This window comes from Mustela nigripes, chromosome 3 (genome assembly GCF_022355385.1).
Source record: "Mustela nigripes isolate SB6536 chromosome 3, MUSNIG.SB6536, whole genome shotgun sequence".
NCBI lineage: Eukaryota > Metazoa > Chordata > Mammalia > Carnivora > Mustelidae > Mustela > Mustela nigripes.
In genome coordinates, this window is record NC_081559.1 from 110,099,336 (window position 1) to 110,126,704 (window position 27,369).

Below are 27,369 nucleotides of genomic sequence, written 5' to 3' on the forward strand. Positions count from 1 at the left end.
CAGGACCACTATCCATCCCCAGAACCTAGCAATTAATTCTGCTTAAAAAAAAAAAAAGACATAAATAATAGGAAAGTTTTTAAATTTAAAATTCAGTGGCTTAAAATGACATTTACTATCTCATAGTTTCTGTGCCTCAGGAATCCAGGAGTCTAGGGCCTCACCGGGATCCTCTGCCTCAGGGTTTTTCACAGGCTGTAATCAGGGCTAGGTTAGGGGTACAGCCATCTTAAGGCTCAACTGAGGATGATCCGTTTCCAAGCTTCCTCATGGGGCCATTGGCAGGATTCAGTCCCTCCTGGGCTGTCAAGCTGGCCCCCCCACCACACCCACTCCGTTCCTTGTTATGTGGGACTCTCCACAGGGCAGTGTGCTTGATCAAAGCAAGCAAAGGAGAGGTGTCAGAGAGATTACAGAAATAAGACAGAAGTCAAAGTCTTTTGTAACCTGATCCTGGAAGGGATAGCCATCTCTTTTGATAGATTTTATCCATTAGAAGCAAGTCTGTACTTCTAGATCACCTTTAAGGGACGAGATTATACCAGAACCTGAATGCCAGAGGTAGGATATTTGGGAGCCATTTCAGAAGCTGCCCAAGATACCCATAAAGTAGATTTTTCATTTTAGACATTGTAGTTTTAATCTCTAGAAGTCTGACATGGGTTTTCTTATCTTCTGTGTCAACATGTTAAATTTTTCTGGCTTTGTAAGCATCTGAAACATGGTTACAACTTTTAATAGCCTGTGTACTAATTGTATCAACTGGGTTATTTCTGGATCCATTTTATTTCCCTTTTCTTTATGTGTTGTTTTACTGGCTCCTTATTTGCCTGGTAATTTCTTTCTTTCTTTCTTTCTTTTTTTTAAAGAGAGAGCAAGCATACATGAGCCAGCAGAGAGGGGAGGGGAAAGGGAGGGGCAGAGAGAGGGAAAGATTCTTAAGTAGACTCCACACCCAGCACGAAGCAGCACAGAGCCTGATACAGTCTACATCTCACCACCCTGAGACCATGACCTGAGCTGAAATCAAGAGTTGGATGCTTCATCGATTGAGCCAACAGGCTCCCCAACTGCCTGGTGATTTCTGATTGGATATCAGGCATCAGGAATTTTACCTTATTGGTTGCGGGATATTTTCTTATTGCAGCAGTTAGCTTTGTTCTGGGACACAGTAAGTTACGTGCGAACAGTTTGGTCCTTTTGGGTCTGGCTTTTAAACTTTCTTAGAACTGAGGCAGCCTTACTTTAGTTCTCACTTCACACACTGCTGACACAGAGCCTTGCTGCACGTTCTACTAGATGCCCTGTGAATGATGAGGTTTCTCACTCTGGCTGACAGGAACAGAACCAACCAGGCCCCGCATAAGCTCCCCCAATCCTTCCACGCGGCTTTTTTTTTTTTTTTAAGATTTCATTTATTTATTTGACAAGAGATTACAAGTATGCGGAGAGGCAGGCGGAGAGGCAGGCAGAGAGAGAGAGGATGAAGAAGGCTTCCTGCTGAGCAGCGAGCCCGATGCCGGGCTCGATCCCAGGACCCCGGGATCATGACCTGAGCCAAAGGCAGAGACTTTCACCCACTGAGCCACCCAGGTGCCCCTCACGTGGCTTCTTATATGCCCGTGCTGACCAGTGCTTGGTGTGAGACTCAGGGGACCATAAGGAAATCTCTGTAGTTCTTCGTGTAACTCTCCTCTTTGGTACTTTATCCTGCTGATGCTGTTTGCCATGGGTGTGAGGGCTGGCTCAGGGCCAAAGCAGGAGGAAGGGTTAGTGGGGTGGATGGTTACCAGTAGGGGTTTCACTCAATAAGCAGACAGGGGTCATAGTGCTCCTTTTAAGTCCACAAACTTTACGTTTTTAAGAAGTGTTTAAAGATTTTTCTTTAATTTTTCTTAAGTCCATAAACTCTTTTAAGAATCCAATTCAATAGTCACTAGGCACCTACTATACACCAGCTCCTAAGGTACAGACAGAACTCAGACTAATAGGTACAAATATAAAAAATGAAGAAAACCAACACCATAAAGGACATAGCACAGCAGAGGCAAAAAATGGGAACGTGGAAGATCTGTGTCTGGCCTTGTCACAGGCAAACAAAGGGGGCATCTTCAAGTCTTGTCCAAGTCATATGTGAGAAGGCTGCTCTCTATAGTAAGCACTTTTCCAGAACACAAAAAAATGGAGGATTTCTTTTATAGTCCATTTTCTAGATCACAGGGCTTGGGTAAAAGTCCACATTATCAGTAGACAGATTACAGAACAAGAAAACAGTGAGAACCAAGGGCAGAAATGTGAAGATACAAGAAGTATTTGGTATTGAGCATCTCAAGCAGAAAGGTGTAACAGGAGATAAGAATCTGGAAATAATACTGGTTGTGATCAAGGCTCAGACATTTGGGTACCAGCCCATTAGGGTGAGTAATGAGCAGCCCTACAGGCCTTAGTGCATACGTGCCTGAGCGCAGACCTCAGATCTGGCTGCTCCGGGCCATTTCTGGGGTTTGCAAAGAGCAGCTAGCTGCTGGCCAGACTATGAGTGTTTGGCCCCAAAAGTCAGCTCAGAGAAGTAGAATTTGGGTAAGGTGGCTCTTGCTACAAAGCACTCCTGATCAAATAGGTACTGTCTTCCCATGCCTGGTCTGCAGCTGCTTCACAGAACAGCCGTCGAGGTGTGTCTGATGACAGGAAACAGAGTGCTGCTGCTGCTGCGAAGCCCCATGGGGGTGGTGGGAAGGTGGGCAGGGACTCCAAATTTAGAGGCCTTATTTACTTAGCACAGGCTTTCAACACTCCCCAGGTGCAAGTACCATGGCCTATTAGGATAAGCCTCCTCCTCAAAATAACAAGTTATTCTTTGTGACCTATATATGCCTGTGTGTCTCTCTTTTATGAAACATTCCTGCCTTTTCTTTCCCTCTTTTCTTTCATGCCCAGAACAAGAGAGAAAAAGATGTTTCTCAGAATAAAGGAACTAGCTATTAAAGACCCAAGAACATCACACTGCTATTCGAAAAGGAACCCAGCCTCCCAACAGTATCAAAAATGAATCTGGGGAAGAAGTAAGAGGTCACTCTCTCGGAGAAGCCCAACTGTAGGACCTGTGTGCACGGTAGCTTCCTAGGCGTGGATGGCTTTCAGGTGACCGAGAGGACCTGCACACAGAGGTGCCTAGCATGGAAGGCACAGAGGCTAAACAGTGAATAGGAAGCTCTAGCTCTTCCCTCTCTCTGAGCCTTGGCCCTGTCCATGCCTCAACACCAAGAAGCAAATCTTCTTTATCTTGGGGTGTGTCTCCCCAGTAGAGCTCCTCAGAGATGGGCCCCATCTTATACCTCAATCCCTGCTACAAAAAGGGCCTGTGACAAGGCAGAACACCTGTAAGCAAGAGTGGTCAAATTCTCCACTTCTATTTATTTAGAATATTAAGATAAATACATCTTAAATATTACAAATACTTATATACAGGAATGACCACTGCCCATGATTGAAAAGAGGTCTGGGGGAAAAATAAACCAAAAATAGAGTTTCCCAACTTTCTTTAAGCCCTGGATGACCCATGAAGACAGAACCAAGGTCTTGATCCATTTTCCTCAACACAGTTAACAAACATTGCCTCTAGATCACTATGGCCAATGCTAGAGCAAAGAATAAGGATGTGGAAAATCCCTATCTGATGTTGGTACCAAGGACCCAGCCCTCATCCATGTGACCCTGCGGATGTCATTTCCTGAAGCGCTTGAAAAGCGGGTGCACGTGTTTCGTGGAAGCCTTGCTCCGAGCCGAATGGTACTCCATGTACACGGTGTCGTCAGCCCCAGACATGGAGCTCATGGTGCCAAAGCGCCGAGATACCTGCAGGGGAACCCAGCCCACGGTTAGCTTCCAAGGGAAAAGACACTCCTTTTATAACAGGTAGGTACTTTATAATCCTAATAAGTTCTGTAATGTTTTTAAGTCTAATAAATACTAATTTTTTAAGAACATTTATTGACCCCTATTGTGTCTCAGGCATTGTATACATATTTACATGTGTTAATTCATCCAATCCTCACAATTATTGTAATCCCCATCTTACAGATGAGGAAACTGAGGCACTAAGAGATGAAGTAACTTGTCCAAGCTCACACAGCTCTTTAAGAGATGCGACTTGAACCCAGGCAGCTGGCTTCAGATTCCCTATTCTTAACCACAATGCTACTCTGCCTCTCTTAATGCCAATTTATAAAAAGAATTTTTCAACGAGGGCATCAGTCCCCCAACACCTTAAGGCTCTACCATTAGGCTCTGAATCATGTGGAAATCCAGAAAGCCCTGGGCATGAATCTTGGCTCTATCTCTTGCTGGATGACTTTGGACAAACACTGAATGTCTGAGCCTCAGTGAACTCATCTGTAAGATGGAGATAGCCTCACCCATCTTGATATAAGTGGTGTGAACAGATATCACACAGGCAATGGTCTGACCCAGAGCCTGGCACACTACTTGTACCAGATTACAAGCCAAGTATGCTGACAGGCACTGATTAATTCCTTCAACAGCCTGACATTAGGTGACTCACTGGTTGGTAGGAATGGCTTTAGCACATAGAGGCAAGAAATTTCCCTGAAGCATCCATCCACGGAAAGTGCCCAGAGGGGGGTCCAGCCCCCACATTTGGGAGAATGGCCTCTGGCTGGAAGAAGAGCAGCACTTCCCGGGGGACGCTGATTTTCTTTCTTTGTCCCAACCATTGCTCACCTTTTGGATCTAATATCAATTTAATTTGTTTCCAAAGAACTGACTAAACTGTACTTTTCTCTTGGAAGGGCTAATCAGAACTGCCATAATGGTACTTTCATTAATTATACCATATTATATTGGCCTGGCACATGGCAGGCATTCAGTCAGTATTTGCAGAATAAATGGATAATTCACTATCTTCAGAGAACTCTAAAGGTTTCAAGATAAACAAACTACAATGTGAGCTCATCCTCAGACCCACCTTACAGGCTGGAAGGCTCAGCTCTATAACTGGGAGCTAGAGCTGAAGTGACCTGCCCAAGGCCCCAGATGACGGGCCCAGGCTGCAACACCTCCTCCTACAGCCACCCTGGTGTAAGCCTGGGGCCACCTGTGATATTCTGGGTTGCAACCTCAAGGAATTAACAAAACTCAGACCAGACTGTGAGGGGAACGGAGCAGGAGGCCAGCTACAGCCACCGTGGACTTGGCCATGTTAAACAATATGTTAAGGAAGGAAGGATTCGCACCAAAACGCTAATGGGGGCTGTTTCTGTTACTCTCTTCTCTGCAGCTTCCTGGGTTTTCCAAGTTTTTACAAAGGTCACACAGGTGCACGTGCACTCACACACAACTAAGTACATGCGTGTACATAAGACTCCTGTCCTTTGGGAGTACTGACACCTGCAACCTCACCCATTCACTCACCTGGCTGGATCTGGAGCCAAATTCTCCTGCCACCACCTCTTCCTCAGCATCCAGGTCAGTGGCTGCCAGGACTTTCTGTAAGAGCTGCTGCTGCTCTTCTCTCGTGGAAAATGCCAGCTCCTCGTCCTCCATGCCAGCAAGCTTTGTGATCACCTGTAGAGCCAAAAGCCACAGGCCCCATGTCCCCTTTTGTTTTCCCTCTGTTAGGCCCAGCTGAGCAGGTGACTAACAACGGAGAGCTCCTCCCTGGCACTCCAGAGACCAGCTTCGGAGCCATCTGAGACAATGAGCTTAACTACTAACTGTAGGGCAGAAGAGGGAAGGAAATTCCAGAGAAAACTACTCTTCAAACAGCAGATACATGATCACTTACAACAGATCAACAGGAGCCTCAGCAACTCTAAAATGTCCCTTCTGGCAGTTTTCCATCTTGCACCAGATAAAGGAAGGGACCAAAGACTGACAGGCACAGCCTGTCAGGGGTCTTCCGCCTCCTGGGCTTGGCAGCCAGGGCTTCCAGTGGGAGGGAACACTTAGAAATGGGAGCCTGTTGAGGTGGATTTACAAAATTTTTTCTAAGAGAGCAAGAGAACAGCATGGTGGAGATTTGGTTTACCTTTCTTGGGGGTTACTTACTACACTGCCTACATATCCCTGAAGAAAGCCTGGACTGATTGGTGTAGAGGAATTATTTTCCTCCCTTAAGTTCTTCTCGTCATTTTAATTAAAAGAAAAGTCCCAGAAGTAGGGATGTGGCTGAGCCCTTCAAGTTGCCACAGACCTGGAGTACAGATACCTGCCATGTCTACCCTGGCCCAGTCACTCCTCTGGGAACTGCAGCTGCAGGATACTGATTCTAGGAACTCTAACCTGGCAGCTCTCGGTAAGCAGTGTTGAAGGCAAGGAAGGCAAGGGCAGCCCAAAACAACACAGACAATCACATGCCCAAGGTGCCTTTCTGTCCAGCTCACCTTTCAAACAACCTAGAACACTCCTGGATTTGGTGCTTGTGTCATCCTTAACTCTCAAGGGATAAGGAGATATGAATGCTGCCACCATCGCATATTTTTATAGGTACATAAAAAGGCATCATGCAAATCCTTTAAAATATGGCCAAATATCCTATTCTCCAGCTCAGCAGGAGAGGTCTGAAACTGTCACTGCTTCTGGCTAAGAAAGGAGGGGCTAGTCAGCCCTGACCTCTGGTCTATGGCTAATAATGGGAACTTACCAACACATATAAAAACACATAATCAAAAGCATCTGAAAAGGCAGCCTGTAGTCTTTTGTAAACCAAGAACCTGGGAACCTGCATGTTCTAGGGGCGTCCTTTAGTTACCTGCCTCCAGCACCCCCATTCACTCCCACAAATAAAAATCTTTAGGGACACTAAGTCCTGACATAAACAGGAAGGAGAGCAAACACCTCTGCTGATGGAGGTCAGCCAAAGCTTCAGCATCTCTGAAGCTGTATAACCACCAGTTCGTCGCATGCGGACAGCTCCAGCGTGAGGCCCACTGAGGCCCTAGCTCACCAGCTGACTAAAGGAAGGGCTCTCCGAGGTACCTGGAGGGGAACCCCATCGCAGCCTTCCTCATACTACAAATCAGGTCTGTGAACAACAGGATATCCTAAAGCTTTGGCTGACAACCATTGCCAGTACAGGAAAGTAACCCCAAGGGGCTCATGGTGGCACAGTGATGGCCATAGCTCCATGGCATCTCTAGTCCTGCGAGGCTAGCACTTTTCCCACTGACAACTAACATTCTTTTTGTAAGACAACTCTAAATGTTAACAAGTACACAATCCAAGCCCCTTGCTTCTGAGGCGCCACTCTTTGACCATTCACTGTGGGAAGCTGGGTGCAGGAAGGGACCCTGAACAATATTTTCCCTCAAAGTCCTTGGCAACTCATGCCGAGATAAAGGGAACCTGAGGCAGGGCTTCCAATGCCCTAATGTTCTGTGTCTGTCTGAGCTTTGTCCCACACCGGTGCCAATAGCAGTTCCTACTTCTCCTGGAGGCATGGGTACTAAAGAGCCTTAGTTCTATTCTGACCAGAGATCAATTGAATACATACCTTAAAGCTATAACCCTGATCTACCAAAAACCTCTGCCTCTTGGTTGAATAAGCCATTTCCTGTGTGTCCTGGGACACCAATGAGTAGAAGAAGGCATTGTACTCCTCAGCAACCATCCCTTAAGAGAAGAAAGGAGAAAGGACAACATTAGCTGTTACAGTGCCAGGAACCGAGGGTCCAGGGCTCGAAAGTAAGTACAGCCAACCTCTGAACAACATGAGAGTTAGGGGCACCACATGTAACTTCTGACTCCCCCAAAACTTAACTACTCAGGGCCTACTGCTGACAGGCCTGCTTACCAATAACATAAACAGTTGATTGACTTGTATGTGTTACATACTATTTTTAGTATAAAATAAGCTAGAGAAAACATTATTAAGAAAACTGTAAAGAAAAGAAAATACACTTACTGCACTACAGTTATCAAAAAAATCCCTCACAGTCCAAACCCATGTTATTCAAGGGCCAACTGTAATGTAGTGGGAAAGCTTTGCAGGCAAGGGGCAAACAGCCCTGACTTTGTTTGGGCACTTCATCAAAATTAAAAACATTTGTGCTTAAAGGACACCACCATGAAAGTAAAAAGACAACCCACAGAATGGGAGAAGATATTTACAAAGCATGTACCTGATAGGGGATTTGTATTTGGACTATATATAAATCACATTACAAATCAACAATGAAAAAGCAAATGACCTAATTATAAAAAGGGCAAAGGATCTGAACAGACATTTCTCCAAAGAAAATCTACAAATGGCCAATAAGCCCATGGAAAGTGCCCAACATCATCAGTCATCATTTGGGAAATGCAAACCATAATCACAGTGAGGTACACCCTAGCCCTCCCTCAGATGGCCCGAAACAAAAGAGATAATTACACCAATTGTCAAGGATGTAGAGAAACTGGATTCCTCATACACTGCTGATAGAGTGTAAAATGGTACAGCTGTTTTGGAAGATAGTCTGGCAGATAATTAAAATGTTAAACAGAGAGCTACCACAGCTGACCCAATAATCTACTCCTGGATATATACCCAACAGAACTAAAAACATATATTCACAAAAATTTGCATATGAATTTCACAGCAGCAGTATTCCTAAGAACTGAAAAGTAGAAACAACACAAGTGTCCATCAAAAGAAGAACAAACAAACAAGATGTGTGGTATGTCTGCTCAATGGAGGATTATTCAGCAATAAAAAGAGGGAAGTACTGGGGCACCTGGGTGGCTCAGCCAGTTAAGCAGCTGCCTTCAGCTCAGGTCAATCCTGGGGTTCCAGGATTGGGTTCCCTGCTCAAAGGAGAGTCTGCATCTTCCTCTCCCTCTGACCCCTCTCCCCATTTGTGTGTGCGCACTCTCTCTCTCTCATATAAATAAAAAAAATCTTAAAAACTACATGCTACTATAGAGGACCCTTTTGAAAACATCACGGTAGTGAAAGAAGTCAGTCGCAGAGGACCCGGACTGCATGATTCTGCATGTATGCCATGTCTATAATGGGCACGTTTATCAAGGTAAAAACAGAGTCATGATTGCCTGCAGTTGGGGCTAGGAGACAAGGAGAAAGGCGTGACTGGCAGTGGGAAAGGGCTTCTTCTCTGCAGTGATGAGAATATTCTAAACACAACCTATGGTAATGGTTACACACTTTGCAATTATATTAAAAACCACTGGCGGCACCTGGGTGGCTCAGTTGGTTAAGGGTTCAATTTGGCTCAGGTCATGATCTCAGTCGGCATCTTGAGATGGAGCCCCAAGTCAGGCTCCACACTGGGTGTAGAGCCTCCTTACAATTCCTCCCTCTCCCTCTGCCCCTCCGGACCCGACTGCACACTCACGCTAGAAAGAAAGTAAAGAAAGAAAGTAAAGAAAATAAAGAAAGTAAGAAAGAAAGAAAGAAAGAAAGAAAGAAAGAAAGAAAGAAAGAAAGAAAGGAAGGAAGGAAGGGAGGAAGAAAGGAAGAAAGGAAGGAAGAAAGAAAGGAAGAAAGGAAGGAAGAAAGGAAGAAAAGGGAAGGGAACAGAAAAGGAAAGCGAAGGGAAAAACCACTGAATTAGACCCTTCCAATGGATCAATTGTATGGTATGTGAACTCTATCTCAATAAAGTTATTAAGAAAAAAAAACAGCTCAAAGAGAAAACCTAGGACAGAATTATCACAGAAATTAGGACAGAGAATACTGTACCCTATAAAAGCTGATGCCTCTGGACTATCTGCAGATTTTTGCTTCACAGTTCAACTGTCAGCACATTCTGTATCTATGTACTGCCTCTGAATTCAACTGTTTCTTAGTCTTACAAGAGCTCAGAGATGCAAAGAAAGCAGCCAAATACCTTTTCTCAACGAGTATTTAAAAAAAAAAAAATTCTACTCAAATTCAAAGTGGTTTTCAGGTTAGATTTGTTTCTTTTTTGGGAGGTGGTGAGTAAGGCATAAGTCAGGAATTATATTCCTTTCAGATTATATTCCTTTCAGCTTATAAAAGCTGCAATTTACCCAACAGCTTCCTATATTCTGTTACATAAGGCTCACTCCTCACAAATGCCGGGTAAGACAGGATGTCACTCCCACTCTGGATATAAAAGCAAGGCTCAGAGGGGCAAACTACCTGCCCAAGGTTACAAGGTTGGCCTGGTGCCCACATGCATGTTCTTTCTACTAACGTGCCCTGCCTCCATATTAAATACAGTTAGCCCCTCTTACACATATTCTAATACAGTACAATTCCAACATACACCCACTAACCTTGTTTCCACTAACACCCTAGCAGTCCGGCTGTCTCCTAGAAAAGGAAAGCAAGGCCTGAGGACAAGGCCTGTGTCCCTGTCTCAGGGCCTGCCTAAGGAGAGCCGTGGCCATCTCTAAGCAGCATCTTCAGTGCCTGCCATGCCCACTGTTAGGGTCTGGGTCCTTCTACCACAATAATCAGGCACAGACTCCAACCTCCAGAGTCCTCAAGTGCTGAACATGTACCAGCCCTGCTGCAAGCTGCCGCCCAGGGTGGGGCTCTTCCCAGGTGGTGTGTAAAGAAGCCATCCGTGGGTGCCCAAGCCTTCCCCTTACTCCTGACTCAAGGTCCAGGGTACAGCTCCAGCTCCTAGACCGCACTGGTGGCCCAGCTCTACTTTCTCCCTCTATGTCTACACCATTATACACTTTGCTCCTGGCTCCTCTTACTACCTACCAAAGCAAGCATCCAGCTGAGAGGATATCCATGTGAACCAAGCAGCTGCCAGGGAAAATATCCACATAGCAACCCCAAGGCACAAGAAATAATAAGAACCAAGCAGATCTTGGTCCTTACTCTGGGATCCCTCCCTGCAGAATCTACTAGGCCCAGGGGCACAACCTTGCCACCATGAACACATAGGCAGCTTAGCCCTACCCTCTTCCTAACCAAAGTGGTTCAAAAGGAAAGACTTCCTGGAACAGAAGAGGTAGGACCACCTTTACCTTTTTTGGCTCGGAGCACTCGCCCCAACCTCTGGGCCTCCTGCCGCCGGGAGCCACCATGAGATGAGATCTGAATGAGAACATTTGCTTCTGGCAGATCAAACGATGTGTCACCCACCTACAGAAATGAAAACAGCTGTAAGTCTGGGAAGGTTTTTTATTTGGGACAAAGATAAAAAAAAAAATCAACTGGCTCTGAATTTAAACTTTCCAGTAATTAAGAAAGATAATCACCATCCTCTTCTCACAGTACCAGAGTCCTGCAGATGCAGGCGGTCCTCTAGGACCTAGTGTGAATTCTCCTGAGAGCTTTCCTAAAGAAGCTGTCAAGACCCACAGACCCCATGAGCTGTCTCAGCAACATTGCCAGTATGGGCCCCTGGGGCCCGGAGATAAGAAGGCCCTATCAACATTATCTATAAATGACCCCTCTCCTTTTTTGCTACAGAAATATGTCTGCACAAAGCCATCCATACTCTCCGGGGCACCTCGGTGGCTCAGTGGGTTAAAGCCTCTGTCTTCGACTCAGGTCATGATCTCAGGGTCCTGGGATCGAACCCCACATCGGGCACTCTGCTCAGCAGGGAGCCTACTTGCCTGCCTCTCTGCCTACTTGTGATCTCTGTCAAATAAATAAATAAAATCTTTAGGGGGAAAAAAAAACCATCCACGCTATCAGCTGGAGGTCAATGAAACCACTGGCATGTGCAGGACACATGACCTGGTAGGGGTCACTGTCCACACAGGGATGGGTCTGGCTCCAGGTAACAGGTTCCACTTGAGGGTTCCTACCACCAAGATTCCCAAGGACATATCACAGTTTGGCATTACTGACCCAGCCATGGTCACCTTATTAGTAAATCTCATTTATTTTGAGCTTTGGTTCTGTTCTAATCTGAATGACCACTCTCCACTGTTGGGCCACAGCTTCTAAGAGCATCACCAAGCTGGGTGATGAGTTTGTATCATGAGTTTCTATCATGCTTATATTCATCACCCACCATCAGGACACACTAGGAGCCACAAAGAGAACCTCATCTAAATGCCTACTTTGGCCAGAATAGGTAATGAAAGTTTCCCCCCTTAGATAAATAAAATATAATTTTAAATCCCCATATCCCCAAAAGAAGCAGGAAAAATCTCAGTCAAGCAAAGAGACTTTACAGATTATCCACAGTATATTGAGGCCTATATCAGCTCCTCCTACCCATCAGGAAGCATTCCTCTGTCCCCAGACACAGAAACATGGGAATGAAAACTGACCCATAATGTCCCTTCAATAAACATGAATTCAATGTCTAGAAATCCCCCAGTGTCCCCCTAGCCTGGGGGACACCCTGCATGCCACACAGACCTTGGATATGAAGATGGTGTTGATTTTGGGGTTGTGCTTGAAATTCTGGAGTATCTGCATCCTCTCTCCTTGGGATGTAGGACCATAGATATAGGGTCTAGAGAAGAATGAAGCTGTATTAGGAAGGCCACAGAATCACCCCCTCAATTATCCTGAAAGCACATCAGGGGATAGGAAGCCTCAAGAATATCAAGAGGAGGCCCATAAAAATGAGTGGCCACAGACCCTCAGCCAACATTCTGGTCATCATTCTCTTTAGGATTCCCTCCCTTACTTTTTCCTTTTTTCTTTGTTTATGCTTTCTCCTGAGTCAGCATCCCTCGATCTAAGTTTCATGTCTACACAAGTAGTGCTAACACAGAATCCAGGGGGACTGTGGCCAGTGAAGACACTGCTGGTGATTCCTGAGAAGCTCTTTCTAGATGCAGGGCCATAGTTGGGATGCTGGCCGAGTCAGCTTGGCTTTCCTGGCCCCTGGCCCATACAGTCTGACCTTAGCTCTACCAGAATGCTTACTTGTCCTGCCACTCCAGATGCCAACTTCTGCCCACCTTTGGAGCCCAGCTCAAAGATGGTGTCCCACCAAAGCAGTACAAATCTAGCCCCTAATCCCTGGGCTGAGGGTGACCGGGCTCCCTTTCTGTATGTTCTGACCTCTGAGTATGACCACTAAGTCTGACTGGCTTACCTGGTTCCTAGGACTGGGGCCACAGAACCAGACCTTTAGATCCTAAGAAGTTCCTGAGAGCTTCAGGAGAGGAAGAGGAAACAAACAAACAACAAGAACGGAGCACTTCTGTTCTCTGGCTTCAGAAAAATAAGCTGCCTGGCAATAACTCCAACTTTTCAATTCTTACTTGTTCAGCCTAATGGCATATTCCTTCAGGGCAAACACATTGTCAGCAAAGACAATAATCTTGTCATTCCTCCTTTCATGAAACTTGATCAGAAACTGGCAAGCTCTGAATTTGTTGGGGTTCATGGTGTACAGCAAGATTCGTTTCTTGGTTTTGATTGCCACATACTCCCGGTAAAATTCAGGAGACATTGGGCACCAAACCTGTGGCACAGTAAGAACCAAGGGTCAGTTTCCACGCTGAAACATCACATGACTAGAAACTTTTGAAGACCATTCATTTAGCAGCACTAGCTTTAAAATAAATTAAAAAAGGATACCTGGGTGGCTCTAGTCGGTTAAGCATTAGACTCTTTATTTCGGCTCAGGTTGTGAGATCAAGCCTCACATCAGGCTCTAAGCTGGGCTTGGAGCCTGCTTAAGATTCCCTCTCCCTCCCTTTCCCTCTGCCCCTCCCCACTTCCTTCCTTCCTCCCTCCCTCTCTCATCCATCCATCCATCCATCTATATATATGTAAACACACACACACAAATCAAATACCTAATGGTGAACCAGGACACTCTCATATTTATCTCTTAACACATAGATTTTTAAATGCATTGATATCCAGGGAATTACTTTTACAACAGCTCCAAGCAAGGGAAATCAGGTTCTTAACTAGGGGTCCAAGTAATCCCTCCTGTGTAGACCACCCCTTCACACACAAGTCTATGCACAGCACTGCTATGGAGAAACGCACTCATACTGCCCAACTCCGTCTATTGAGTCAACCTAGCAGGGCTCCATCTCAAGTGACATGAGCTGAAGGCAGACACTTAACTAATTGAGCCACCCAAGCATCCCTAAAGACTTATTTTTAAGGCAAAGCTAAACAAAAAGATGAGAGAAATTTACACAGGAAATAAAATAATAAAGGGAAGCGAAAGAGTGACAAACCCAAGTTCCACAAGCAGGGGGAGGAGAGAAGCAACTGGAGAGGAACAGGGGGGCTCACACATATCAGCAATGCTCTGCGTCATAAAATGGGTGCCGATTATGAAGATGAAACTACAGGGTAGGGAAGTTTTCAGCAGAGCAAGTCCACCGGCACAGGTTCTTCACACTTACCACTACCTAAGGGGACCCCTTCTGCCCTTTCAGGACAGAGGCCACCCTACCCTAGCCAGTGAGTGACAGTCACTTCAGAGTGCTGTTGTTCCTGTGAGAAGACTTACCTCTGAACATTTACTTCAGGCATTTCACCTGTGCAGGTATTCACTACAGAATAAGACTGGGACAGTGAATTTCCCAGTGTGTTCAGAAATAAATGATCTAAGTCACAGGTGCCTTCTAGGGGCATCAAAACCAAGAGGCTTAGACACTAGGGTGGGTCTGGACAGTTGCCCATACAGCACCACCCAAAAATCCCTCAAGGGGGGATGGGTGGGAACAGTCTGAGGTGCTCACTCCCAGAGAAGAGGACAACCATGGAGTCTGGAGTCAAACCAGTCTGAATTACCACCCCGACTTGAGCCTGCATCAATGTGATTCTGCTTCCCGAGTCTGCAGAGTGGGAAGAACACTGCCCACCACACAGTGGGGATAAGGCAAGAGGATGAGGTGGCAGCACTTTTCCACAAGTCCTGACCTGTGTATCTGCCCATGGGGAGCGGACCTGATCCCTTTTCCCTGAACCCTGGGGGAGTCCCTCCCTTGGAGACAGTCCTGGGAAGGAGCCAGCTACCTCAGCGCACTGGACTTTGGCGATGTAGCCGTTGTTCTGCAGCTCCATCCAGTTGGCTTCATAGAGTTTGGGCCCAATCAGAAAATTCAAATCGACGATTTTGTCATCTTCCCGGACAAGGGTTGCGGTCAAACCCAGCTTGCAGTGGGCCTGTACGATGGTGAGCACCCGTCGGAACATCTTGGCTAGGAAGACAATCCATGCATTCACACTGTCATTTTTTTAAATGCTCAAGGACCATACACCCAGCCTTGCAACTTCACACTGGCTTGGGACACTACAAGGGCTAACCCCCAGGTTTCTGAATCACAGGAATCTGGCTCTAGACAAGACTGACTAGTCAAGAACGCTTAATCATCACTTTCAGACCTGTTCAAAAGAAGGAAGAAAAAGAGAACATAAGGGAGAAATAGCTTTAGGGAAGCTCCAAGTTAGGGAACCCCAGGATCCTTCCTTGAAGCAGTTAAGCTACTAGCAGGAGCACAAATGGCAATTTGAAACATGACCTACAACACTTAAAACACCACTGAGATCTAAAGGATGCAAGGAATTTGCTCATCCTAAAACTTGTACCCAGATTACAGGAAGATGGCTGGGGAAATGGGGGATCAGAGGAATGATAGGAGCTGGATCTGCTTGGCTTCCCACCATCTTCCCAGAGACCAAGGAGAAAACAGGGAGACATGAAACCCCAGGCACCCTGACCTGCCTTGGAAACCCCCTTCATACTTTTCCAATTAGATTAATCCCAACCAGCAATCCTGTCTTTCTCTCTTTGGAATGTTATAATTCTTCACACAAAAGTGGGTATGAGACATTAATTTCAAAAAACCCGACCGTGGGTTTCCATGAGCTCATCTTTTAAAAATCCTTATAAATGGGGTAGTCATTACTAGCTAGATATTTCCTCTTATTTAAGGCAAGAATCAGAAAAACTAGAGCCAGTGATTCAAAATCATTACCAATATAGCACAGTAAGTTCGTATTTGGGAAATGAGTTTGTCACCCAAGGAAACCATTCTGCGTCTCCCTCTAGTGTGGTTACAAAGGAAAGAAAGCCTGCTTGACTATTTACTCTACCCATTGTTCCCACCCTTTTTGTGTGTTTTGTCTGTGACTCTACTCCAAACTTCCCCAAATCCTTCCACATTATATAATCTAGGAGGGAATTGTTTATTCATGCTGAATAAAATAGAAGAAAGATTGACAACTATCAAAAATTAATTAATTAATTAATTGAAATTCTAATACTCTGAAAGAATGTTAAAATACCTGAGTCATGCTTATCTTCTAATGCAATTAAAGGTGAGGTTAGTGATACCACAGAAACAGATGTTAACTATTTGAGGAAAGAGGGTTCAGACTGCACCAGAACACAAGCCAAAAATGTCCTAATAGCAAAACAGCAGACGATTGCCTAACCCCCAAGTACCAGGTCTTCCAAGCCTAACATGGTTTGCACATACACTTGGAAGATGAAGACCAGATGCGCAGTTATGTCTGAGGACTGTGCTGTCCAGAAAAGGGTAGCCTAGGACCCCAGACCAGGTTTCTCATGTCATAAGGGCATGGCAGCCAAGGCAATGGAGACACCGACCTAATGCTAGAGCCAGGGAGGCAGCACCAGACAGCCCAGAGATTCTATCAGCCCAAAGGAAGCACGAGTCTTGACCCTGCCTGGACACTCTGCAGCCAGAAAGAAGGCTTTCCTGTGGAATCTGCCCTGCAAACAGGTCATGTCCCACTACCACATTCTCTAACAGTCATATGGCTATCAGGAAGAAGAACTCACATATGATATAGTGCATGGCTTGACAAATCTTTACACAGGTACGTGCCTGTGAAATCACCCAGGTCAAGATAAGTCTCTCCTCTGACCCCTCCTGTCAATACCAGCACTCTCCCTCAATGCAACCACGATCCAACTTCAGTCACCCAAACTTTGTATAAACAGAATCACAATACACACTTTGTAGGTATGACTTATTTCACTGTATGTTATGTCACAGTTGTTATTTAACATTATTTGTGTAGTATTTTTGTCCCTCCCACTTCATCTCCAGTCCAAGCACAGTGCCTGACACTTAGTGGGTTCTTAATAATTACTTGCTAAAATAATGAAATTGGCACGGTGTCTTGCATGCAGTAAGCACTTAATATATGTAAATCCTGCAGTTGTAAATTTCATATTAATACAGTGACCCAAGAGGACTCTTTTTGGAAGATGTATAAAACAACACAGCAAACTAACTTTTTTTTTTTTTTAAGATTTTATTTATTTATTTGTCAGAGAGAGTGAGCACAGGCAGACAGAGTGGCAGGTAGAGGCAGAGGGAGAAGCAGGCTCCCTGCTAAGCAAAGAGCCTGATGCGGTACTTGATCCCAGGATGCTGGGCTCACGACCAGAGCCGAAGGCAGCTGCTTAACCAACTGAGCCACCCAGGCATCCCAGCAAACTACCTTTTGAGATAGATCTCAAAGATTTATCTTTCTACCTAATCCAATGTGATAGACGTTTAACAATCACAAAACTTACTGTGATTTACTAGAATTCCCTTATTTAACATCGGCTCTCTGGTCCAGCAAGTGTGGCCAAGCCAAGGGGCTCACAAGATTGAAGTCAGAATTCTTTACAGCTATTGGTTTTACTCTCCTACCCAGCCAGAGACAAACTGACCCAGTGAACCAGGGAAGAAAGAGACACACATAGACACCCACGGCAAGAGTGAAATTTTGTGGGGGTACACTTCTGTATCCTCATCACCAGACAATCAATCCCAAGCCTGATAGCCACCCTCTGGGACCTGAGACACAGGCTGAAGAGGAACATAAACATAAACTAAATACACACTCAAGCAGAAAGCTTCAAGTTTTCCCAAACTTCAAACATAGCCTCCAGCTAAACCGCTACATGGCAATTTCAAATTCATCTGTAGGATGTGATTCTCTAGGTCACCAAATTCCAATCCAATCAGACCCAATGTCCCGTTTCCAAACTTTAATTTTAGTTTTTTAATTAGCACACAGTAAAACTGGTAAGTGGGTGGGTAGGATTGGTTCTATAAATTTTAACACACATACGGATTTGTGTGACCACCACTATAATCGGGATATGGGCCAACACATTACCCCAACATTCCCTTGTGCTCTCCCTTTACTGTCACACCCTCCTCAACCCCTGGCACCCACTGATCTGCTCTCCATCACTATCCTTTAGGCTTTCTAAAGGCACCATACACTATATAACCTCCTGAGATGGGTTGATTTCACTCAGCACATACCTCTGGAGATTTATCTAAGCTGTTGCACGCAGCAACCGTGTGTCCTGTTTCATGGCTGAGGTAGCGTTCCAAGGGAGGGATGGACCTGTTTGTCTGTCTGGTCACCCACTGCTGGGCATTCTTCAAAACTCCAGGTTTTGGAGACTCTGACTAGAGCCACTATAAACATTCAGGAGCAAGTTTTTGTGTGAACCTAAGCTTTCACTCTCTAGGATGTATGCCCAGGGGTGGGCCTGCTGAGTCATATGCCAATTTTCTAAGAAAATGCCCAACTTTCCCAGTGACTACATTCTGAGATTCCTCTGGTGATACATGCCAGCTGCTCTGGTCTCTCATCGGTATTCATTATTGTCAGTATTTTTTCACTGTAGCCACTGTTATGTGTGTGAAGTGGCATCTCATCTCATGGTATTAATCTGCATTTCCCTCAGGGCTAATGATGTGGAACATCTCTTCCAATGCTTCCTGGCATCTGTACACTCTGTCTAGTAAAATGTCTATTCTTCTCCCTTGTCCATTTTCTAACATCTTTGCTGCTGTCAGAATGTCTAACTGGCAATCAAATGATTATGTCTAAAGCCTAACTCCCACTCAGCACTCTTCAAACCTGTTCCTTCTATGGCTTTCAACATCTCAATTAATGGCCACTCCTTCCTTCCAATTACTCAAGCCCAAAACCTTACTATTGTCCTTGATTTCTCTTTCTCTCAGATCCCACATCCAGCCTGTCAGCTTCACCCTCACAACACATCCAGAAGTAGATTACCTTTATTCTTACTCTTGTGGGGATCCATCTAGCTGCTTCTACTAGACCATGCCTCTTTAAGTCTATTTTCAGTAGAGCAGCCAGGACAGTATTTTTATAGACATAAATGAGATCATGTCATCCTCTGCTCAAATCCCTCAAATGGCTTCCCACCATAGTACAAGCCAAAGACCCTAGAGTGACCTATGTGGTCCTATGGCATTTGGCCCTCACTCCATCCTGTCTGCCTCTCTCTAACCTTAGCTTGGACTCTTCTTGTCTATATCCCTCCCACCACATGGTCACCTTGCCATGGTGGACCATGGGTTGGACCATGCCAAGTACTCTCCCACCTCAGGACTAATGCCCTCTTCCTTCAACCCAAAAGACCTCTGATCCCTACCCGGCTTGCTGTGAACACCTCTAGTTATGTTCAGACATCCAAGAGCACCGGAGAGGCTCTCACTGCACTGAAAAGAATGGATGCTAGGGCCACTTTGGCCATATTTTGAATATTCTATGTGAAAATGCCTCTGATTTCATTTATTAAGAGAAATCTCTAATTTATACTTCTTAACTTATCAGGGCTTTCCCCCTTCACTTGTTTCATCAAAAATTATTTGTCTTGATTACTACTCAGCAATAAAAGGGAAGACACTATCAATACATGTAATAGGGATAAATCATCATGCAAAGTAAGACCAGGTACACATAAGAAAATACGTACTATATGATTCTATTAATAGGGTATTTCCAGAAAAGGCAAATCCACAGAGACAGGAAGTACCTCAATGGTCCTTGGGGCTGGGGGTGAAAGCACTGACCAAACTGAGTATGAGACAGAGGTTCTAAATCTGGATCACGGTGACAGCTGCACAAGTCCACAAATTAAGAATCGAATTGTATGCTTATAAAGGGTGGATTTTATCAGTGGATCAGTATCAATATAGCTATTCTTTAAAAAAAAAAAAAAAGATTGCCTGCAACACTTGGAGAAGTAAAGCTTCTATAATATATTAAGAATCAACACTTCAGGCTTCAAATAAAACGAACACCATTACAGCAAGGACTTCAGTGCTCCTGGTGCAGTTTTCATGGCACCACAAACCAGTGGGTTTAGGGTAAACTGAGCTGCAACAGTAAGATGGAGGAAAGAGGGAAATACCATTTTCTGAATGATTACTCTGGGCCCATGACTGAGGAAGCCATGAAGGGATACACCCATCCACCTCCCACCCTCACGCCCATCCCCATAAGCTTATGATTTATTTTAAAACTCGAAGCAGCAAAGCTTTCTAGCAAGACAGTTATACTACACAGCAGTCCTTCCCTCAACCCAACAAGTGGAAATCAATTTCTGTCCCTGCAATGAGCAGGCAGCTCAGCTCTCAGTCTCCTTACCTGGTATGGTATGGACTTCATCCAGGATCATGAGGCCCCATTCCTGAGTTTTGAGCCACTCCATGACTCGCTCAGCCTCCCAGGACCTTTTGGTGGTATGGCCCAGCATGGAGTAGGTGCTAATGGCAATGGAGCAGCCTATGGGCTTGTCCTTGGCGTCGGAGGTGAAGCGGCAGATCTGGCTGTCGTCAATGGTGGACCACATCTTGAATTGGGCTTTCCACTGCTCCACAGACACAGCGGAGTTGCCCAGCACCAGACAGCGCTTTCTCACAGTGCATGCAGCTGTCACGCCAACCAGGGACTTCCCAGCACCTATGAGAAACCAAAGGCCAGGTAGCAATGGATACAGACAGACAGAATGACCCATCAACACATGAATCTGGGCGAATTACCTGTAATAATCCTCACAGCTGATATTCTGGGGAACTTACTACTCCAGAGCCTGTTTTCTTTCTTTCTTTTTTTTTTTTTAAAGATTTTGTTTATTTATTTGACAGACAGAGATCACAAGCAGGCAGAGAAGCAGGCAGAGAGAGAGGAGGAAGCGGGCTCCCTGCTGAGCAGAGAGCCCGATGCGGGGCTTGATCCCAGGACCCTGGAATCACGACCTGAGCCGAAGGCAGAGGCTTTAACCCACTGAGCCACCCAGGCGCCCCAAACCTGTTTTCTTTCTTATAAAAAGGAGATATGCCCAGCTCATGCCGAACATGAGAATTAAAAGAGACAAGCCCTAGGCCCTACTCTAACATTTTCCATGAATTCAGTTCAAATGTTGAAATCTCAAAACAAACCAGAGGTGAGTGACACTCTTATTGTTGCCATTTTGAACGTGAGAAAAGGAAAGCTGAGGATAATGTGCCCAAGCCATGGGGAGGTGGCGCTGCTGGGGCACACATTTGAGGGCTCTGTAAAAGGCAGCTGCGACCAGAGGGCATGCTGGACTGAAAGCTCAGGAATACAGGAAAGGCGGACATTACTGACACAGACAGAAGTGAAATTCCAGGGCTTCCAAGTTTACTATCACCCACCATTTGAAGATCAAGATAAAAATCAAGCTCTTCCTTTAAACAGAAATTCTTTTCTTACCAGGTATGTCCATCAAAATCTCCCAGGCTGATTTAAACAACAACAAAAAAAGAAGAACCTAAACGCACCGGCCTCTCCCCTGGAAATTCTAACCTCCTTAAGTCTGAAGAAGGGCCCCCAGGTGAATCTGTTGTGACCTCTGGCCAAGAACACTGGTCAGGACCTGACATGACTTAGGACAAATGATATCAGACAGGTAACAAGGGGACTGTACTGCCCCTTCTTAGACATGTCCACTGTAATAAGCCATCCAGGAACAGGCAAGCAAAGTTTCTGTGCTAGCAGGTCTCTATATACACACGACTCACAAGACTGATTACAAGGAACAAGACCCTAGCCCCAGTGTTTAAAACAGCACCTTCTCCACCTCACTAACTGCTGATCCTTCCCTCTTCTCCAGTGCCCAAGGTCTGACACTTGGCTTAATTGATTTGTTTATCCTCCGTCTCTCTCTACCACCAAAACAAGCTCCATGAGATCAGAAGTGCTATTCTATCCACCAATATATCTTCACCGCTGAGGTCAGCACTCTGCATACCACAGGCACTCAAACTTTTGTTAAGTAATGAATCAGGGAGCCATCTGACCTTCACTGCTCCCTGTCCAGGTGTGATTTAGAGAAAGGCACACACAGGAGAGTGAAGGGAAGCTGGCAGACCAAGACAGAAGAGCCTGACCTCCTTCTTCACGCAGGTGCCACTCACCACAAGGAAGCACAATGACCCCAGAACGGGCACGTCCATTCCCAAACATCTTCCGCAGGCTCTTCTCCTGATAAGGTCTAAGGACAGCTGTGGGTTTCAGGTCAATGTTGATGTCAGGGTTAACAGAATCATTCCGGAAGTCATATTCTGCCAACAAAGGGTACTCCAGATGGATGCAACGTTTCTGGAGTTCCTCAATCATTTCCTGGGGAGTGAGCATGAAAGAGGTTTTATAATCTTAAATCCAAACCAAGCTGATAAACTGTACATAATCCAAGGGGCCATTTCCTACATCTCTCTAGGACTGCCACACCAGCCTGAGGAAAGGACACTCAGGACTAAGTCAATTAGGAGGCTACAACCCACAGATGTCAAAAAGGAGAAAGCAATACAGGAAGAGATGGGGACCTGGTCTCCTACACACTGCAGAGACCATGCAGGGCTGGGTCAGCTTTGGCAGGGATACATTCACTAACCTGCTTAACTTCAAAAGACACTGTCTGGGTCTCTTCTTCTTCTTCCTCATCCTTGTCCATTTGTTCATAAAAATCAAACAGGTCTGTGGGGATGTCGGATTTACTCTGTGGATCTGTCAACCGGGAAGTGGAAGGCCCACCACTGCCTTCAGCAGTCTTGGCAATCTGTAAGAGCAAGGCGGGTCTACGGCCATACCACCCTGAACACGTCCGATCTCGTCTCTAAGAGCAAGGCGGGATCCAGACCTCTGTATGACAATAAGCCCTCCTGCTACCAGGCAAGAGCCAAAGTTGCAAGGGGAACCGTAGCTGTAAGAAGACTATAGGGTCCCAAGGTTGCAAATGCTACACTAACCATCCTTGAGAGAGCTGACATCCCAAATGCTCCCACCCCAGAGGGTGACCCAGGAGGCCACATACGGCAGACTTGCTGGTGAAGGTCTCTGTGATGAGCTCTGTAGCCTCCCCCTCAGAGTTCCGTAGACGGCATTCCCGGATCACTGGATCCTGGAGAAGATGCTGGATGACATCAGGGTGGGAACTTTCAACAAAATACCTGCAAGAAGCGATAAAGGAGGTAACTAGTGACCAGTACACCATTTCCAGAACGTTCTGTTGCTTATTTGATCAGATGGTCTGGAAACAGTGGCTGTGTGCCTTTCTCTGCTCTTACTCTCCCACAGCCTTGGCCAAATCTGAGCTATGAGCTACTGGCCAAGATATAGCAAATAAGAAGCAAATCCCTGCTTTAAAGTCAAATAAGGAGGGGTCTGAGTTCCAGCTCCACTGCCAGGGGGAACACAGTAGCCAGTAAATAGTCACTTCACTTTGCTTATTCCTTTTATCCCCTTGCTCATGAGAGTAGGTGCTAGTGAAGACAGACGGTTCACAGACATGTGCTCCTTGCCCCCTTCTATGAGCAGAGTAAATGTGCCACGGGTGGGCCTCTCACAATCCTTTACCTGTTGTGCTTCAGGACCAGCTTGACTTTTCCATAGCTGACAGTACACAACTGCAAGGAGTGACATCAAACAGGCACAATTAGCAACACGAAACTCATTCAGGACACATTCACTAATGGGCATGTCTTACTACTTTACCAAGCAAAGAATTCATTTTACTTTAGGAAAGCCCAATGTGCAATACTAAAGATGTTAGTCCTACCTAAACTGAGCTTTTTCTTATTAACCTCTACTTTTGAGAGTAAAACCTTGCTCTTGCCTGGCTCTTTCTGATACACATCCCTTGATTTATAAAATGCTATACAAAATCTTTCTTTTATTTTCTTTTCCCCTTTCTTCTCCATTCCCACAGGCCCCACCCTAACCCAACAGTTCATCCAGCCACACCAGCATTATTACAGCAGCCAGCACAAAGCTGGCAGAGTGAGGGTTCAGTAATGGCTGCATAAATTAAATGCAAAGCCTCCCAACTTCCTCACCAATGTTCCTATTTCCCCAACTAGAATGTAAGCTTTTTGACGGAAGAGAATATAGCTAAAATCTTCCAGGTTCCCAACAATCTTCAGAATGGAACGCAGGAGAGGTTGTGTGGTGGCCATGGAAATTTGACACTCAGGCTGTGACCTGCCCCTGTTGCTGCCCTTCTGGATCTACCACTGTGTTGTACCAACACCTACATTCCTGCAGGCAGCTCCCAACCAAGACTGAGCAGAGACAGTGCGCTGATACAGGGTTCATTCCAGCAAGGTGCAAGCCCTTCTCCCTACACACCTTTCCACATTAGGAGAAGAGAAAACTCTCACCAGAGCCCCTGTCGGCTTCTCTGAGATTGGATGCTTTACTGTACTGGATGCCTGTGGCACTCACCTGCCACTCCAGATTTGGGGGTCTAAATCCAACTCCCTTTAGAACAGCCAAGGACAACAAACGTCACTGTCCATCTCTACTGAATGGCATTCATCTATCTCTTAGGACAAACCCAAGCATGTTCAACTGCTCTTCATATGGAACCCTAGCCACTTCAACACTTGGAAGTTCTTTTTGATGTTCCCAAACAGAATTTGTTGACCACTGGTCCCATGCAGTATTCAGCCCTAGAAAGTTTACCAGTTATAACTAGTCTACTCAGCTGCATTACAGAACACTACAGACTGGGTGATTTACCAAAAGAAACATTTCCAGAAGTCGACAATCAAGTTGCCAGTGATTAGTTTCTAGTTAAGGCTTCCTGACTACCTTTTCAGGTATGTGCTTGTTTGACCTTTTCCTTGTGCACATACAAAGAGAAAGAGAGCACATAAACTTTCTGGTTGACTCTTCTTAAAAGGATGCTAATCTTATTGGATCAGGGCCCCACTTCTGTGACCTCATGCAACCTTAATTACTTCCTTATTCCAAATATAATCCACATTATAGGAGTTACGACTTCAGCATATGAGTTTTGAAGGAGTTTTGAAGTTTTCAGCCGAAAACACCATTCACTTTAGGCTTCATTCCCAAATAACCCTGGCCAAAAGGGCTGAATTAGTATCCCCAGTGTATTAGTACCCATTGTATCAGAAAAGTTCACGGAGAGTGTGGCCTCAGCATTACCACCACACTGGATCCAGAAGAGTAGAAGCTGGGGTAATCAGTTATGCATGCTCCCCACATGAGATCTGAATGGCATTTTCATGACTGCCATAGGCTCACAATGTGTAGCATCTGTCCCCACTATTATTACATTAGCAAGGAAGGCAAAAGAGCCAGCCTTAGCCTCCACTTGCCTTAATAAATTGAATAATTCCATCAGGGACTCCCGTCTTGCTGAGCTTCCTGAGGTACTCGGTGATGTCACTAGTTTGTAACCCAACACTGACAGCTGCATACAGGGAGTAGGCAGTTAATTTGTACTCATGCACGTGGGTTGGTCGGCACACTGGCTCTGCAATGGCCACCAGGAAGTCTTGAGCATATCTGTAAACTGGAGAGAAGGCTTCTAAGAAGATGTGGCCATCAGGAGCCTAAGAAACACCAAATGGACACAACAGACACAGAAATTAATGAGTTGCAGAGAGTATCAGACTCCTTCCCAGATCATTATCCAGAAAAGAGAAGCTGCCCACAAAGTGATCTTTAACTCCCGGGATGTTTTTGTAAAGACCTACTTTAATCAGATACAAGGAATGAAGGGACTAGAACAGGTTTCCAAAGTCAGTAGCTGCTTCCCAGTGTTCTTCACAGGGAAAGCCCACCTCATTGGCTATCCTCAAGGTAACTTTTGGCCAGGTTCTAAATGAATGTAGAGTATTAATTACTTCAAGTTAAGCAAAAGAGCTGCCTAGCATGTATATAATCTCCATTAATTTTTTTAAATGAGGAACTAACATATTACACAGTACATGGCATTTATTTGGTAATAAAAAAGTATTTTGACGCATGCGGTAGAAAGAGAGGGAAGGTGAGTCAGAGGAGGGCTGGAGATGAAGGGAGCCCAAGCCTAGCCAGCACATGTGTGCCACACCTGCGCATTCCTATATACTCCAACATTACGTATGAAAGCTCTCTCCCGGCCAGCTCTGGAGAGTAGTACTCTGCATTTCTATTTTGGGTTTACAAACTCTCGGTCCTGCCCTAGGTGAGGGTATGCTTACCACCCAGAGAGGCCTCGAGGTGTGGTCGTCCTTCAGCGGCATCTGCAGTCTGTAGTCCTTGGCTCCATATTCATCCACTTTGGTGCCGGACTCATCCACCTGCTTCCCGGCCGCCGAGGGGACCGCTTCCTGGGAGTCGTTCCCAGGGACGTCGTCTTCATCTTCTTCCTCATCTTCGTAGTGCCGCTTCTTGGATTTCTTCTTATCTGCAGGTACGGACACAGAAGTGAGCCCAGCAGGAGGAAGCGAGGGATCTCTCCGCACTGCCTAGAGGCATTTCGAGGAAGCCTGGTAGCTGCCATATTTCACAAACGCCACACACTCCTACCCAAGAGCCACCTGCGTGCTGCTGGCGTCCTCTCCCTCAAACGCCTCCCACCCGGGCCACGACACAAGGCGCCCAAAGGTCAAGAATCTCCCCAGCCCCAGCGGCCTGTCCCGACCGCATGTACAGTCCGAGACACTGGGGGGTCGGCAGCCGCTGCGAAGCCCAGAGCAGCTACGACACAAGACAATGTGGACAGCGAACGCAAGCAGGCCCGGGCGCCCGCGCCACGTCTCACCGCGATCCCCCCGGTCTCTTTTGCCCATGGCAACGACAGCACCTAACAGCCGGTGCCTCCGGGTCCCTGCGGCGGATGTTCTCAAGGGAGCTTCCCCTTCACACCGGAAGCTCCTTCGGCAAACGCACAGGAAGTCCCGCCTCTGAGCTGCGGGTCGCGGAGTGTTCGGGAGAACTTCTCGACTGCGTTTTCTCCGTTGGGTTCTTCTGCCGCAGGCCCTTTCCCCCTTCCATTCCTTCCTGTAGTTAGTCAGTGAAATATTTATTGGGCATGTTTATGAGAGTCCAGGCACTGTTTTTAGCCGCCGGGGTAGGACAGTGAACAAAGTAAGGCCCTGGCGGCTGGAACGTAAATTCTGAAAGAGATGTGGGCGTGAAGAGTTAATGGCGTTAAGAGCTCCGAGAAGAAATAAAACATTGAGTGACCTCAGAACGCCTGCCTCTCTCTGGGGTAACTTCGTGGTGGACATTGGGGAGCATATGTGTTGTAATGAGCACTGGGAATTATAGAAGACCGATGAAACATGATATGTTAATTGAATTTAAAATTTTTAAAAAGATTTTATTTATTTGCCAGACCAAGATCACAAGTAGATGGAGAGGCAGGCAGAGAAAGA

General features: G+C 45.8%; 1 protein-coding gene across 1 annotated transcript; it reads right to left on the reverse strand.

The window, feature by feature from the left end:
- Positions 1-1,857: 1,857 nt before the first annotated feature.
- Positions 1,858-26,859, reverse strand: ERCC3 (ERCC excision repair 3, TFIIH core complex helicase subunit). Its single transcript, XM_059394500.1, has 15 exons — positions 26,754-26,859; positions 26,191-26,396; positions 25,324-25,560; positions 23,558-23,607; positions 23,016-23,151; positions 22,596-22,760; positions 22,120-22,324; positions 20,327-20,641; positions 14,900-15,084; positions 13,177-13,379; positions 12,320-12,416; positions 10,966-11,083; positions 7,511-7,629; positions 5,431-5,583; positions 1,858-3,855 (listed from the first exon to the last, which is right to left on the reverse strand). Exons 1-15 carry the CDS (start codon positions 26,779-26,781, stop codon positions 3,724-3,726), a joined length of 2,349 nt encoding a protein of 782 aa, XP_059250483.1. The 5' UTR covers positions 26,782-26,859; the 3' UTR covers positions 1,858-3,723.
- Positions 26,860-27,369: the final 510 nt, after the last annotated feature.

Bases quoted from the DNA above. Each gene is read 5' to 3' on its own strand.
- ERCC3 (XM_059394500.1), bottom strand. From the start codon at position 26,781: ATGGGCAAAAGAGACCGGGGGGATCGCG. The intron at 23,608-25,323 runs GCAAGTGGAGGC...CACTCCTTGCAG, and splicing joins GAATTATTCAATTTATTAAG to TTGTGTACTGTCAGCTATGG. The intron at 15,085-20,326 runs GTAAGGAGACTG...TTGTCTTCCTAG, and splicing joins TGAAGTCCATACCATACCAG to CCAAGATGTTCCGACGGGTG.